Genomic DNA, 13983 nt, shown 5'->3' on the forward strand with positions numbered 1-13983 from the left:
TGTTATAATGTTATGATTTAGGCTCTGGATCTCTTGAGCATAACTTGTTTTTCTATAACAAACTATAAAATATTTTCTATAAAAACGTTAATGCCCTGGCAGTGGCAAATAGCTTTGGTTTTATATTTAATTTGATTACATTAATGTTATAAGTTGAGATTTACAATAAATATTTTAACTGCAACTGTGTAAAAGGATAACTGCTGTATAAAAAGCACCTTATTTGTTTGCAAACCAGATGCTATTGCACTTTTGTTCATATCGCAGTACTTTTAAATGAAAAAAGTGCACAATACACAACTTTTAAATTCATTATTGAATTTTGTGCATAATGCGATTAATCGCGATTAATTGCAGAAAATCATGCGATTAATCGCGACTAAGAAATTGTATCGTTGCCCAGCACTTATATATACAGTGGGTACGGAAAGTATTCAGACCCCCTTAAATTTTTCACTCTTTGTTATATTGCAGCCATTTGCTAAAATCATTTAAGTTTAGCCTTTTGCTAAAATCATTTAATCACACAGCACCCCATATTGACAGAAAAACACAGAATTGTTGACATTTTTGCAGATTTATTAAAAAAGAAAAACTGAAATATCACATGGTCCTAAGTATTCAGACCCTTTGCTCAGTATTTAGTAGAAGCACCCTTTTGATCTAATACAGCCATGAGTCTTTTTGGGAAAGATGCAACAAGTTTTTCACACCTGGACTTGGGGATCCTCTGCCATTCCTCCTTGCAGATCCTCCCCAGTTCTGTCAGGTTGGATGGTAAACGTTAGTGGACAGCCATTTTTATTAGCAAATGGCTGCAATATAACAAAGAGTGAAAAATTTAAGGGGGTCTGAATACTTTCCGTACCCACTGTATATACACATAAGGTGCACAAGTAAATGCTCTTATATAAAATCGTACTGAACTTTAAGCAATTTATTTTTAAAAGACAGTTTCTCATCTTGGTCTGTTGTTACCGTAGACTTAAGGAGGACAGGAAGAAGCCCCTCTTCTACAAACTAAACACATACGCTCTCAATGCCCAATGTCATGCACAAGATGTGTGGAGACCCAAAAGATCAAAACACATTTCTTAAGAAAACCAACCGCTGTAGGTTTCAGTTTGACTCAGAGGCTGAGCTGTGAGTGTCTGTGTATATTTCGGTAAGACTGGTCATGTGAGATGGGAGGATGTTGTACACTGCAAAAATGGTAACACGCAATAATGTTACCATAAAGAGCTATTTCCACTCGATTTAACCCATAAGAATTAATTTTGTCTGTATAAATCAATGTAGGTTGGTTCAGTGATGTTAAATAATATTTTGAGCTTGAATAAAACCAGTTTATTACATTTACATATATTACATTTATATGTTGCCATTTCTAGGTAACCCTTTTTTCAGTATACTTTGGTTACAACTTTGGCTATTCCATACACAAAAACTGAGAACTGGAAAAATATACACAACCATTTCTATTTGACCATAGTTAATCCAAAACACACTATATTATTTTATATATTCTGCTGTTTTACACAGTCAGACAACTATCTTTAAAAATAAAAAAAATGGTCAGTAATGGTAAAAATTAAGAATATATTCAACTAACAGAAAGAGCTGAAGTTTTAAGAACATTTATGTAAATATATAAAAAAACATGCATTCAATGTTTGTGTGTGTGTGTGTATGTGTGTACTGGTTTATATATCCTGGTGGGGACTTAAACCTGAATACACATAGACTCATGGGGACTCGTGTCACGGTGGGGACCTAAATTGTGGTCCCCACGGGTACAAAAGCTTATAAATCATACAGAATGAAGTTTTTTGAAAATATAAAAATGCAGAAAGGTTCCTGTGAGGGGTAGGTTTAGGGGTAGGGTTGGTGAAGGGCAATAGAATATACAGTCTGTACAGTATAAAAACCATTATTCCTATGGAGAGTCCCCACAAGGATAGCTGACCAGACATGTGTGTGTGTGTGTGTGTGTGTGTGTGTGTGTGTGTGTGTGTGTGTGTGTGTGAGTGTGAGTGTGTGAGAACTAGGAGGGTCAAACTGTCGAGGGAGGATTCACTCATCGTTCGGCTGTGTTTTTGACATAGTCTTACTAGATCAAACTGAACAACTGAAGAAAATGTTTCACATGTTTGTTCTGTTCTGTTTGTGCTGGTGCCGTCTGATAGGTAAGTTATAAATGCATTTTTATAGCTTTTTTTTTCGTCACTGAGTAATAAAGTTGCTGCTACTGTTTAAAAATGTATATATATATGTATCATTTTCATCTGCTTTAAATACTTTTGAAGTGATCAAACAACTAAAGTCATGGAAATTAAATACTTACTGGTTCACACATATCTATCTTTTCATAAATCTCACCTTTCATTGTTGTGTCTTTGCTGTTGTTCTTAAATTCGCATTGAAGCATTAAAACCTGATTTCAGGCTTTGTAAACAGTTAACAATCATCATCGCACACCTGCAGGTAATAGATAGTTGCGTAGGAAAAAAGACCAAAAAAGTAAATAAAAAAACCAAGAAACAGGAAAATCCTGCACATTACCAATACTTGCAAAAGTATCAAAAAGAGTAATTTATTGACAACATTTCGGACTGTTTTTGATAATTTTGCAAGTATTGGTATTGTGTGGGATTTTCTTTTGTTTCTTAGGCTTTGTAAACAACCAGAAGCATTAATCTGACAAAATCTCTTTATCAGGTGTGTTTGGCGAGTCAGTATCACTGTCACTGATGGAAGGAGATTCTGTCACTCTAAACACTGATGTTATTGAAATAAATGAAGACGATGACATACTGTGGAAATTTGGAGATGACCAATCTCTGATAGCTGAAATGAATAGAGCTGCTGGAATCTTCTCTACACATGATGATGTTCCTGATGGGAGATTCAAAGACAGGCTGAAGCTGGACATACAAACTGGATTTCTGACCATCACAAACATCACAAATGAACACGCTGGACTCTATGAACTAGGGATTAGTGGAGCTGTACTGTCATCAAAAACATTCAGTATTTCTATCTATGGTGAGTAGAGATCATTTGTGATGACCTTTGCATATCTTGTTTTATTAAAATGATACAACTTAAGCTGGTTATGCTTATCCTTATTGAGGTAATGCTGGTTACCTCAAAAATTTATTTTAACTAAACAAAGCAAAAATCTAGGTTAGGATGAGGTGCTTACAATGACAGTCAATGTGGCCAGTCTTTTGGAGGATTTAAAAGCAGAAATGTAACACATTAATTATTTTATCAAAGAGGACCTATCATGCCCTCTTACAATGTATTTACTTTGTTTTTGTCTAGAAGAATAGTATTTCGCGCTTGAATGTTCAAAAAACTGGTGTTGTGGTTGGTCAAATGTTTCAAGCATGTTTGGGAAATGTCGTGTCCCTTACCATAACCGTGAGTTTCAACACACTACTAACTAACTCAACCAGGCCCCGTCCCTTTATTTTGTGTATGCTTTGGACAGGAATTATTTAAATAAAGAATATGGTGATGTGTTTGTTCCTAGAAGAAACTCAAGACTAAAATTGAGGAGTTTAAGGGAGTTCAGAAACAGATGCTGATATAAAGAATAACTTCCTTTGGAGTGACTTTGTGATTTGAATACTATTGCAGACTTTTTTCATGCACAAACAGTAACATTACACACTAAATAAAGAGGAACCTATATAAAAAGGCATAATAGGTCCTTTTTAAAACTTGTGCCTAATTTGAGCTATAAAGCAGTTTGAATGTTAATATTTACAGTCGTTTTAGGGTGTTCTTTTGTCAAAATGACAAAGTTGTAAAACTGGGTATAACTTTACACAGAAAAGGTTAGCAGGTGATTCTTCAAACTGAAATCACATTAACGTGTATTGTTTCTCTTGTTATATGCTGTATATTGAAAAATAATAATTCACCTTTGCATGTGTGGGTTAATTTTTGTTGTAATCAACATTATACCACAAATGCTGTTGATTGTTAACACTCTACACCAAAAATGGTTGTTATTTATGTTTATCCATATTTATGTTTGTTCTCTCATGTTTTCAGCTCCTCTGCCCACTCCTAACATTACTAGAGACTGTTCTTCACCATCATCATCATGTTCATTGTTGTGTTTAGTGGTGAATGTGAGTCATGTGACTCTCTCCTGGTACAAAGGAAACAGTTTATTGTCCAGCATCAGTGTGTCTGATCTCAGCATCAGTCTCTCTCTACCTCTGGAGGTGGAATATCAGGAGAAAAACAGCTACAGCTGTGTGCTCAACAATCCCATCAGCAACCAGACCACACATCTCAAGATAAGTGAACTCTGTCACACGTGTGCAAGTATGTTGGTGTTGATATTAACATTGATTTACTAATCTGATCCATCAAGTCACATAGTGTTTATGTTTGATAGTGTTTGTTGTAGATCAGACAGATTAAATCACACTAACGGCTCATGTTGTCCATTTCAGGTCAGGGCCTACCTTTATTGTACATAGTGTTGATTTCTGTTCCTGCTGCTGGATCTCTGTTCATTATTGCTGCAGTTGTGATCTTCTGGATCTACACGAAATGCAGACAAACTGATCAAGAAGGCAAGTGGGACAAAGAAGTGTTCACTAAATATTTGGATTGATTGATAGCCCTATATATAATTTAATCACAATTATTCTCCTAATTCATGTAGTTAACATCCTCTAGTTAAACAAATTGAAAATAATCATGTTTAGATATTGGGTTTAGCGGTTCCAGTGGATTGCACTCATGTCAGAATACTACTGTATAAATTGGCAGGGGGCAGCAACTTGTTTCATTTGCACAAAAAAATAAAAAAAAGATTATTAATTTCTCAAACTGCAACAAAGCACACTGGAAACACAGGAATGCAAATATAAAACTAATCGTTTGCATTCAGACTTTATCTTTGACAGCCCTAATAACATGTTTTGAAGAACCAGATCTAGTTAAGCTTGAGTTTTGTTGTTTTAATCCATCTATTATTGCTGTTGAAACAGTTGAGACTCGTGATGACGAGATAACTTACACTGAGCCAGTGTTCTACAAAAGAAATGCACATAAATCGGTAAGATCATTTAACCATGTGTCGTGTGTCTCTGTAGCCTATCATTTCAACAGTGACTCCGATGTAGACCAAGGGCTGGGCAATATGACCAGAAATATTAGTTTTTTTTTCTCCCATATCATACACCATTGACATTTATCACAATAATCATTTATCATTAATTGGGAAGGAAATGCTTTCCATGTGTTTGTTAGACTTTGAGAATAAATGTAAATATAATTTGTTTGTTGACAATTAAACACCAGAGAGCTACCTTTTAATTTAGGGCCCCATGAAATCTGTTTTATTTTCCCCTAAATATGTTTTTTTCCATTTTATTTTTTCCTGGATTCTGTGTTTTATGATTCAAATCAAATTGACCATAAAAACTATGTCTTATTAAATTAATTAATAAAACTTTTAACAGTCGAATCAATCTTGAAATTTTAAACAGCTAAATTGAAATGCAATGAAAGGAAAACCTTTACAACAAAACACAGCATTGTTTTTGTTAAATAAGATGTTACACAACATCACTGTATAACTGTATAAAATAAATGAATGAAAAAATACCTTGGTTTTATGATATTCCTTAAAATTATTATTATTATTATTATTATTATTATTATTATTACTTTAAGAATACAATTTTAGTTTACAATAGTAATATATTTCGGTCACAATCTCTTCAAGTTAAACCAGACTTTTATTTTGATGGGTTGTTGTGAAACACTTTGACTTTTACTTTCAGTTTAAGTTTGTATTTGACATAGTTTTTTTCAAATGAGTGACTTGTGAAGTGACTCTCAAGTCCATGTGTGCATGTCTCATATATTGAGATGCAGATGGTAAAAACACATTGAGCCTGACATGCATTTGAGTTTGTGAATCAGATTAAATCTTTCGGTAGACATGATACAATACATTTCTTATAGACTAATATGCCTTTATCTTGTGGACACAGAGTCCACACTTTTCAAAACTTTGGACAAGTGGAAATCAGAGACTTCTGAGGAAAAATCCCAAGTTTCATGAACTTGCTATTATGCTAACAGCAAATTCTAAAATAACATCCATTTCAACTGACAGGTGAAGGCTGTATTACCAATGCTGTCTAATGTTTTCTATTATTTCTCATCATGGCTGAAAATCTTAAATGTAATGAATGCATAAGAATTTGGTTGTAGAGAACCATAGCACACTGAAAATGTTTATTATAATTAGTTTTCAAAGAAATTTGTGATCTCCAAAATGCTTATAGATCATTAAATGTTAACTTATTTTTTTTTCCAATGATAAAAACATATCAAGTTGGCAGATGACTAAAGCAACGCAAGGCTACTTTTTTGTTGTTGTTAAAAAAATATATATTAATGCAAAAAAAAAAAATCATCTTCCAAACCATTTCTTTACTCAAACACACTTTGATACCTATAATAGTTATTTATATTTTTGAGCGGTAGGTACAGATTTTGCGAATACTTGTATAGGCCTAGGTACATGGACAGGGCTAGAAGAGATACAGCTACAGCCAGATTCCTACCAGGGCTTATTGCGCCATTTTTGTCACACTGAACAACAGTTAATTACTGTATTTGCATTATTGTAAGGCTAGCAGGGTAAGTGTAGACGTAGAATAAAACACAATCTGATAGATATCAAATTTAATTTATTGTTATTTTATTGCGGTCGTAGCTGTATCTCTTCTAGCCACAACACATGCATATCAATATCAGAAGCTTTGGATGGAGTGGAATCCCTATTCTGTTTTTCCTATAGTAAATATGGTAATAAAATACATTGTAAAATCTAGAGGCATATATCAAAATCCAACAGTATATAGAAACCAGTATGATGACACAATACAGATATACACAGATGCATCCAGAGATCCAATAACTGGCTAAACATGTGCAGCTGTATTTATCCCAGAATATAATATGAACATCCAAAAAATAATTTCAGATCACCGCTCAGCTGAAATAATGGCCATTATTTTAGCACTGCAATGGGTAGAGGAAGTTACTCTAAGCTGCATAAAATAGTCATCTGCTCAGATTCCATGTCCGCCTTGGCAAGTATTCAGAGTGAAAAATCTATATGTAGGCAAGATCTTTTGGGTAAATTAAATCAATTAATTTTTAGATTAACTCAACAAAAAATGTATACACGGTTTACATTTGTTCCAGTGCATGTGGGTATTGAGGGAAATTAAAAGGTGGATAAGTTAGCAAAATAAGCCCTGAAGGCAGAGCACATACATATATACACAAATCCCACTTAGCAAATCAGAAATTAACTCCTTAACTGTCACCCACCATTTTTTAAAAATAAAATAAAATTGTCATAATTCATGAACACTTTGGAATGCAGATGAAAGGCTGGTCTCTTTTAGAGAAGACAGTCAGCAGATTTTTGCAGAAGTGAAATTATTTCAAAAAATTAAAACATCAAAACGTTATAGAAGTTTAAATTTACTGTAAAGAAAATGCACTGTACAATTTTTATTATATTTTATATAAACTAAATATTTTAAATAACAGGTTTTACTCTAAAATTGCTAAAAGAGTAAAGCCTTATGTCTAAATAAGTTATGTGCCAAATTTGAAGTTGATATGAAAAAAAATTGAGGTTTCTGTGAGATTTTATTTAGGCCATTATACCACAAACAGCCACCAGGTGACATCAAAACTAAATAAAAAAATTTTAATGCATTTTTCTGTCACAAATGTCTAGATTTTTCTGTCAATATTACTTCTATCACAAAATAACCACCAAATAAGCAATCCTGAGACTCAGACCTTTCCAATGTTTTATGTCAAGATTATAAACATTTTGATTGTAAAAGACCGTAATGCATTTTGTAATATGACACTTAACACTGTCCGCTAAGGGGGAGGAGACCGCCAAAATATTTTAAAGTAGCATTTCCTTGGTAACGCAATGTCCGAATTCAAAATGGTTTTCACAGGATGAATCTTGGGCTTCTAAGCTTTCAAACAATATATAATTTATGATGATTACTGGTTACTATTTGACAGAGAAAAAGGACAACACATTAAAAGAGTGCCAAGATTCCCACAGGTGCGGTGACAGTTAATTAAAGTTATTTTGATTGAGCTTAAAAAACCTATCGAGTCTGCCTGGCACACAATCTATAATTAAGGCTGTTATGATCTTTCTGAAAGAAACTCAGCTTGCAAGCAGGATTTATTTTATTGTTGTCTTTTTTGTTTTGTTACAGTACCTTATATAAATTGACATCCCAATGAGTTCATAACTCAGTCCAGAAGATGGCTGTAACATTTGCAAACTGCCAAGAAAAACCAAAGAAAAAGAACAACAAGAAAAAACAGAACACTTAGTGGAATCAGCAGTTAAAACCAACATAACAAATGCTGCCTAACATTTGTATTTGATTTCAAAACATCAATGTTTCCAATAATTCAAATAGCATAAGATGTGACACTTCCAGCTCAGATTATATTTTTGTCTATCTGAATCTTCCTTTCTTTTGTTATTCATTTTGTTCATCTGTTCCCTTTCAGTTTGTCACTCCAAGTCACGTTGGTGACCAACAAATTGGGATCTCGCTTTGAGAGACCAATCCACTTCGAATATAAACTAAATGAGCCAATGCACATTGGCATGCTATGACTGCATCCAGCTGCCGCTGATCACAACGCGAGTATAACTAGGCAGTGATGGTGATCATTCTATTGCCTTTGCGTGGAGCCGGAATCCACCTGTGTTTTCACCTCAAACGGGTAGAAGCACTGAGAGGCCCCGATTTAAGTGTTGGCTTGCTAAAACTGCTCCAGAAAGTCTGTACTGTAGACCCTGTCGAGCTCCTCCGTCCCCTCGGCAACCAGACGTGGCAGAATGTCCGGCGCCAGGCCCTCACTCTATGAATCCGTGAGAACCGGTAGAGGGCTGGGTTCCATATGTAGAGACCTAAATGGATCCCATGTGTGTAAAGTCCACGGTATAGCCTCAGAGCCTGTGTTTCCCCAGCAGACTTTCTGCCATTTTCCAAGGGGGTTACAATCATCTCTAATCTTCCATATGCACCTAAACGGTTGTTCATACGTGTAAGTGCTTCCGAAACCTCGTTCAGGAAGGATGGGGCTTCTGCAACATTCCAGATCTAAGTGGAATGGGTACATTTTCCCAGTGTTATCCAATCTCACTGAGTAGGTAGTGCTATGGCAACAGTGACTGGTCTCCTTGGTGCGAGCCCCAGCCTACATCAAAAAGGGGTGCAAGAGGCTGGAAGGGGCAGCATCCATGGCGCTTTGGTATGGATCCCAAATCGTCGGTCACCGACGTGACTCTGAGTGACTGACTGAGACTGGCCTTCTTGGTGTGAGCCCCAGCCTACATCAAAAAGGGGTGCAAGAGGCTGGAAGGGGCAGCATCCATGGCGCTTTGGTATGGATCCCAAATCGTCGGTCACCGACGTGACTCTGAGTGACTGACTGAGACTGGCCTTCTTGGTGTGAGCCCCAGCCTACATCAAAAAGGGGTGCAAGAGGCTGGAAGGGGCAGCATCCATGGCGCTTTGGTATGGATCCCAAATCGTCGGTCACCGACGTGACTCTGAGTGACTGACTGAGACTGGCCTTCTTGGTGTGAGCCCCAGCCTACATCAAAAAGGGGTGCAAGAGGCTGGAAGGGGCAGCATCCATGGCGCTTTGGTATGGATCCCAAATCGTCGGTCACCGACGTGACTCTGAGTGACTGACTGAGACTGGCCTTCTTGGTGTGAGCCCCAGCCTACATCAAAAAGGGGTGCAAGAGGCTGGAAGGGGCAGCATCCATGGCGCTTTGGTATGGATCCCAAATCGTCGGTCACCGACGTGACTCTGAGTGACTGACTGAGACTGGCCTTCTTGGTGTGAGCCCCAGCCTACATCAAAAAGGGGTGCAAGAGGCTGGAAGGGGCAGAATCCATGGCGCTTTGGTATGGATCCCAATTCGTCTGTCACCGACGTGACTCGGAGTGACCGGCTGAAAGGGAACGTCTTGGTTATGTATGTAACCCTCGTTCCCTGAAGGAGGGAACGGAGACGTCACGTCCCATCGCCACAGCTGCTGTTCCACTGCTGAGCGGCCGGGTCACCGGCTCAGCTCCTCAGCGAAAACCTGAGTATCGCTTTGCACCTGCTGTCTAGTTATACTCGCGCGGCAATCAGCAGCAGCTGGATGCAATAATCACATGCCAATGTGCATTGGCTCGTTTAGTTTACATTCGAAATGGATCCCAATTCGTCAGTCACCAACGTGATGTCTCCATTCCCTCCTTCAGGGAACGAGGGTTACATGCGTAACCAAGACGTTCTGATATTTAACATTTCTGATAAAGCAATGTTTCCAAACCCTGTTCCTGTGAGGCACATCAAAAGTTTCAAAGGTTTCTTAATCAAATACCTATTCAACTCATTGGCTCGCTAATGGAGACTCCAAGACCTGAAATAAGGGAGACATCCAAAATGTGCACCATTGGTGTACCTCTAGGAACAGCGTCTCTCTGGCTTCTGCTGAGCCCATTGAGTTTTAACAGACTGCGTACCGTGCCGTGCATTTGGTGGGAATAATGAAATAATGAATTCATTGGGAAAAGTTATGTGAGGGGAGGCCTCCACTGCGCTATAATTTACTGGTCATGCTGCTCAGGAAGCATTTCTTATTAATTTTGTTTTCAAAAGTTGTGCTGCTTCATGTTTTTGTGGAAACCACCAGACTTTTTTTTTTTATTTGATTGATAAAGAAAGTTTAGAAGAACATAATTAATTTGAAATAGAAATATTTTGTAACAATATAACTGTCTTTACTGTCATGTTTGATCAATTTTGCATCCACGCTGAATACAAGTATTAACTTAAAATAAATCAATAAATAAAACTCTTACTGACCCCAAGCATGGTAGAAAGTAATGTATCACAGCTTCCACAAAAATATGAAGCAGCACAACTTTTAAACATTGATTGGCCTAATAATAATAAATGTTTCTTGAGCATATTAGAAAAAAAATCATCATATTAGAATTATTAGCATATTAGAATGATTTCTGAAGAATCGTGTGACACTGAAGACTGGAGTAATGATGCTGAAAATTCAGCTTTGATCAGAACAATAAATTACATTTTATGTATTCACATAGAAATTAGTTATTTTAAACTGCAATAATATTTTACAATATTAATGTTTCTATTCATAAATGCAGCCTTGGTGAGTATAATAAAACAAAATAAATGAAAAGTCTTAATTATTCTAAACTTTGTTACCAAAGTATCTTGTGTGATTTCTTTCTTTTTTTACAGGATGGTAAAGAGGAAGAACATGTTGTGTATGCACCTATTGCCATGAGAAGTGAAGAACTTTCATCAAAATCCTCAAGTTCTGAATCTGTTGGTTTTTGGAATTCATGAGGATCACTACACATGCCACTAACATAAACAAAAAATACATAGAAAAAAAAACTAAGACTTTTAATATAAGAAATAATAATAAGAAATGTTTCTTTAGGAAGCAAATCATATTAGAATGATTTCTGGAAAAAAAAAAAAACATGTAACTGAAGTTTGGAGTAATGATGTTGAAAATTCAGCTTTGACCACAGCAATAAATTACATTTAACATGTATATTTGCAAAGAACAGATACATTTTAAATTGTAATATTTTATCATAATATTGAACAGAAGAACAGAAGAGACTAATGCAAATTAGTCATCAAAAAGAGTTAAAGTGAACCCTGCTGTGGTCTGACTTTTTCATTTATTTACATGTGTATATGACAGATACAGAAAATCCCTGGAGAATGGTTAACTCTTGTCAATTTCTTTGAAAGCAACGTACAATTAAAGGTGCAATAGAGGATTGTCTTCAGAAAATGTTTTTGTTATGCTGGTTGAAATTCTCTTCACATCCCGATAGCAATCATTAAGTTAAGTTGTCTAAATGTATTTGTCTGTATTTATATATTCTGTGGAAAGCGTAGCATCAAGAAATGTTCGTCCAAGCAAAACACTCGGTCCAAGCGTTTTAATATGCTTTCCTACCTGTCTGTCAACGTATGTATTTGCATACCTCTGCGCACCTGGTTCGCGCAGACAGGATACGTCATCAGCACGTTCACGCACGCTGTGAAGACAGAGCAAGAATGGCAGACAAACATCAACAACCCAATCTTTCTTCCTGGTATTGTAGTACTTTTAAAGTTTTCTCACCGGTGAATGATACATGATGTAGCCCAGCGGTTAATCCAGTCCTAGTGCCAGCTCGTTAGATGTGAGCTACATGCATGAACTGTGTTCCGATCGATATGACAGTGCTCATTGCTCCCTCCCAATCCGTTGAAGTTTACTTCACTTCAGAACATGGGCTGGAATTGGGAACCGCTGATGTAGCCTATTGTAGTAATGTTGTCTCTGGTATTCTGGTCTGTGAGTGAGCGTAAATGCGTTCAGGGGGCGTGGCTTTGGACGGCGATTGCAGGGAGGGTGGGACCTTCGCTTTCAGTGCTATCAGGCTAAAGTTAGTATTTTCCAAGATCTCCTACTGCACCTTTAATTATCATTATTTACTTACTGTTATGACTATAAAATCATAATATAATATGGCATCATCTTAAAAGTGTAAGATAGTTTTCTGAATTTTTTATTATTTATTTTCTATGACAATGTTGTCTGATAGCAAATGAAACTCACAGATTCCAACTGTCATAAATGAATAAGATCGGTTTTTAATTGCATTTATCACATGAGCATACCAAAAAAAAAGTTTCTTTCTTAGTTTCATTGACATGCAAAGTTAAAGAAAACCAAAACTATGTCAGAAATGTTCTGTACTAAAAACTTGAAACATTAGCGAAATTATAATCCATGTAATAATATACATGGTATAATCCAATTCTTATTTGCATCATAAAATCCTAACACAGGCTTCTGTGAGGAGTTTGGCATTTGACAGTATTTTAGCTCTTCAAAAACATTTACGTCACAAAAACAGCAAATCATCTTCATCACACAGTGATGATAATTGCTTACGGTGTACATTTATCTTATACCCTGATCCTAAAGTGGGGTCATCACAAAATGAAATCAGGTACTTCCAATGAATCCATTGAATAAATTATTCTGTGAACGCGTTCAGTGATTTGGCACCACCTACTTGCGGTTTTAATGTCATATTTTAATGCAGGTTTTTAATGCAGGTTTAATGTCATAAGTATCATTACGTTTTATATAATCTCAACATTAGATGCAGCTTCTGTGCTAAGTCGGTAAAGGTTTTTCCAATGAATTTGAGTATTGCTGGTTTGGTCTTGCTCTTGACTCCCCTGCAAACAAGCCTGCACTGGCCCTTTACGGGCCCACCTGGCCTAAGGGCCCCCAGCAGGCTGCCATCGCAGGGCCTCTGATATTTTGCTCATTGGCAAAACGTTGGCCCCTTATGCCGAGTTCACACTGCACGATTTTTAAACTCGTCGGATCGCCGTTGTTTTCACACTGTGTGACCATCTGAGGTAGCATTCATTTGCTGCTGTGTTCACATTGCACGATGGATCTGCGACAGGGGGTTTCACATTGCATGACTTCACAATAGGAAGAATCGCCGACAGCTCTGTCTGGTCCGCAAACTACATTTCACAACAAAACACACGCGAGAAGTGACAAGGAAATAACGCGAGAACCCGCGTGCGAGTTCTTGAGCGAGACTGGAATTATTAAAAAATATATATACATAGCCCACAAATTGTCTGTGAGCTGATTTCCAGCTACAAGGAGAAAAAGAAAGACAGATTATGCAGGAGGGAGCTGCAGGGAACAGGGATTGGGTGTTCTGCAAAGAGAGTTGGAGGTAAATAATTTTGCAGTAACTGTTATGCTGATGTTGTGGCTGGTCAAGCAAATGT

General features: G+C 36.7%; 1 protein-coding gene across 1 annotated transcript; it reads left to right on the forward strand.

Annotated features, from left to right (window-relative positions):
- Nucleotides 1–2723: 2723 nt before the first annotated feature.
- LOC107571328 (SLAM family member 5-like) lies at nucleotides 2724–11496 on the forward strand. The gene is made up of 5 exons (XM_016257644.1): nucleotides 2724–3045; nucleotides 4066–4344; nucleotides 4476–4598; nucleotides 5019–5086; nucleotides 11389–11496. The coding sequence occupies exons 1-5, from the start codon at nucleotides 2751–2753 to the stop codon at nucleotides 11494–11496; spliced, it is 873 nt and encodes a 290-aa protein (XP_016113130.1). The 5' UTR covers nucleotides 2724–2750.
- The last annotated feature ends 2487 nt before the right edge of the window (nucleotides 11497–13983 follow it).

The sequence above is a fragment of the Sinocyclocheilus grahami genome, unplaced genomic scaffold (genome assembly GCF_001515645.1).
Source record: "Sinocyclocheilus grahami isolate Dianchi unplaced genomic scaffold, SAMN03320097.WGS_v1.1 scaffold1580.1, whole genome shotgun sequence".
NCBI lineage: Eukaryota > Metazoa > Chordata > Actinopteri > Cypriniformes > Cyprinidae > Sinocyclocheilus > Sinocyclocheilus grahami.

Coding starts and splice junctions, on each gene's coding strand:
- LOC107571328 (XM_016257644.1), top strand. CDS start 2,751: ATGGAAGGAGATTCTGTCACTCTAAACACTGATGTTATTGAAATAAAT. Junction 3,046..4,065: donor ATTCAGTATTTCTATCTATG/GTGAGTAGAGAT, acceptor TCATGTTTTCAG/CTCCTCTGCCCACTCCTAAC. Junction 5,087..11,388: donor AAAGAAATGCACATAAATCG/GTAAGATCATTT, acceptor CTTTTTTTACAG/GATGGTAAAGAGGAAGAACA.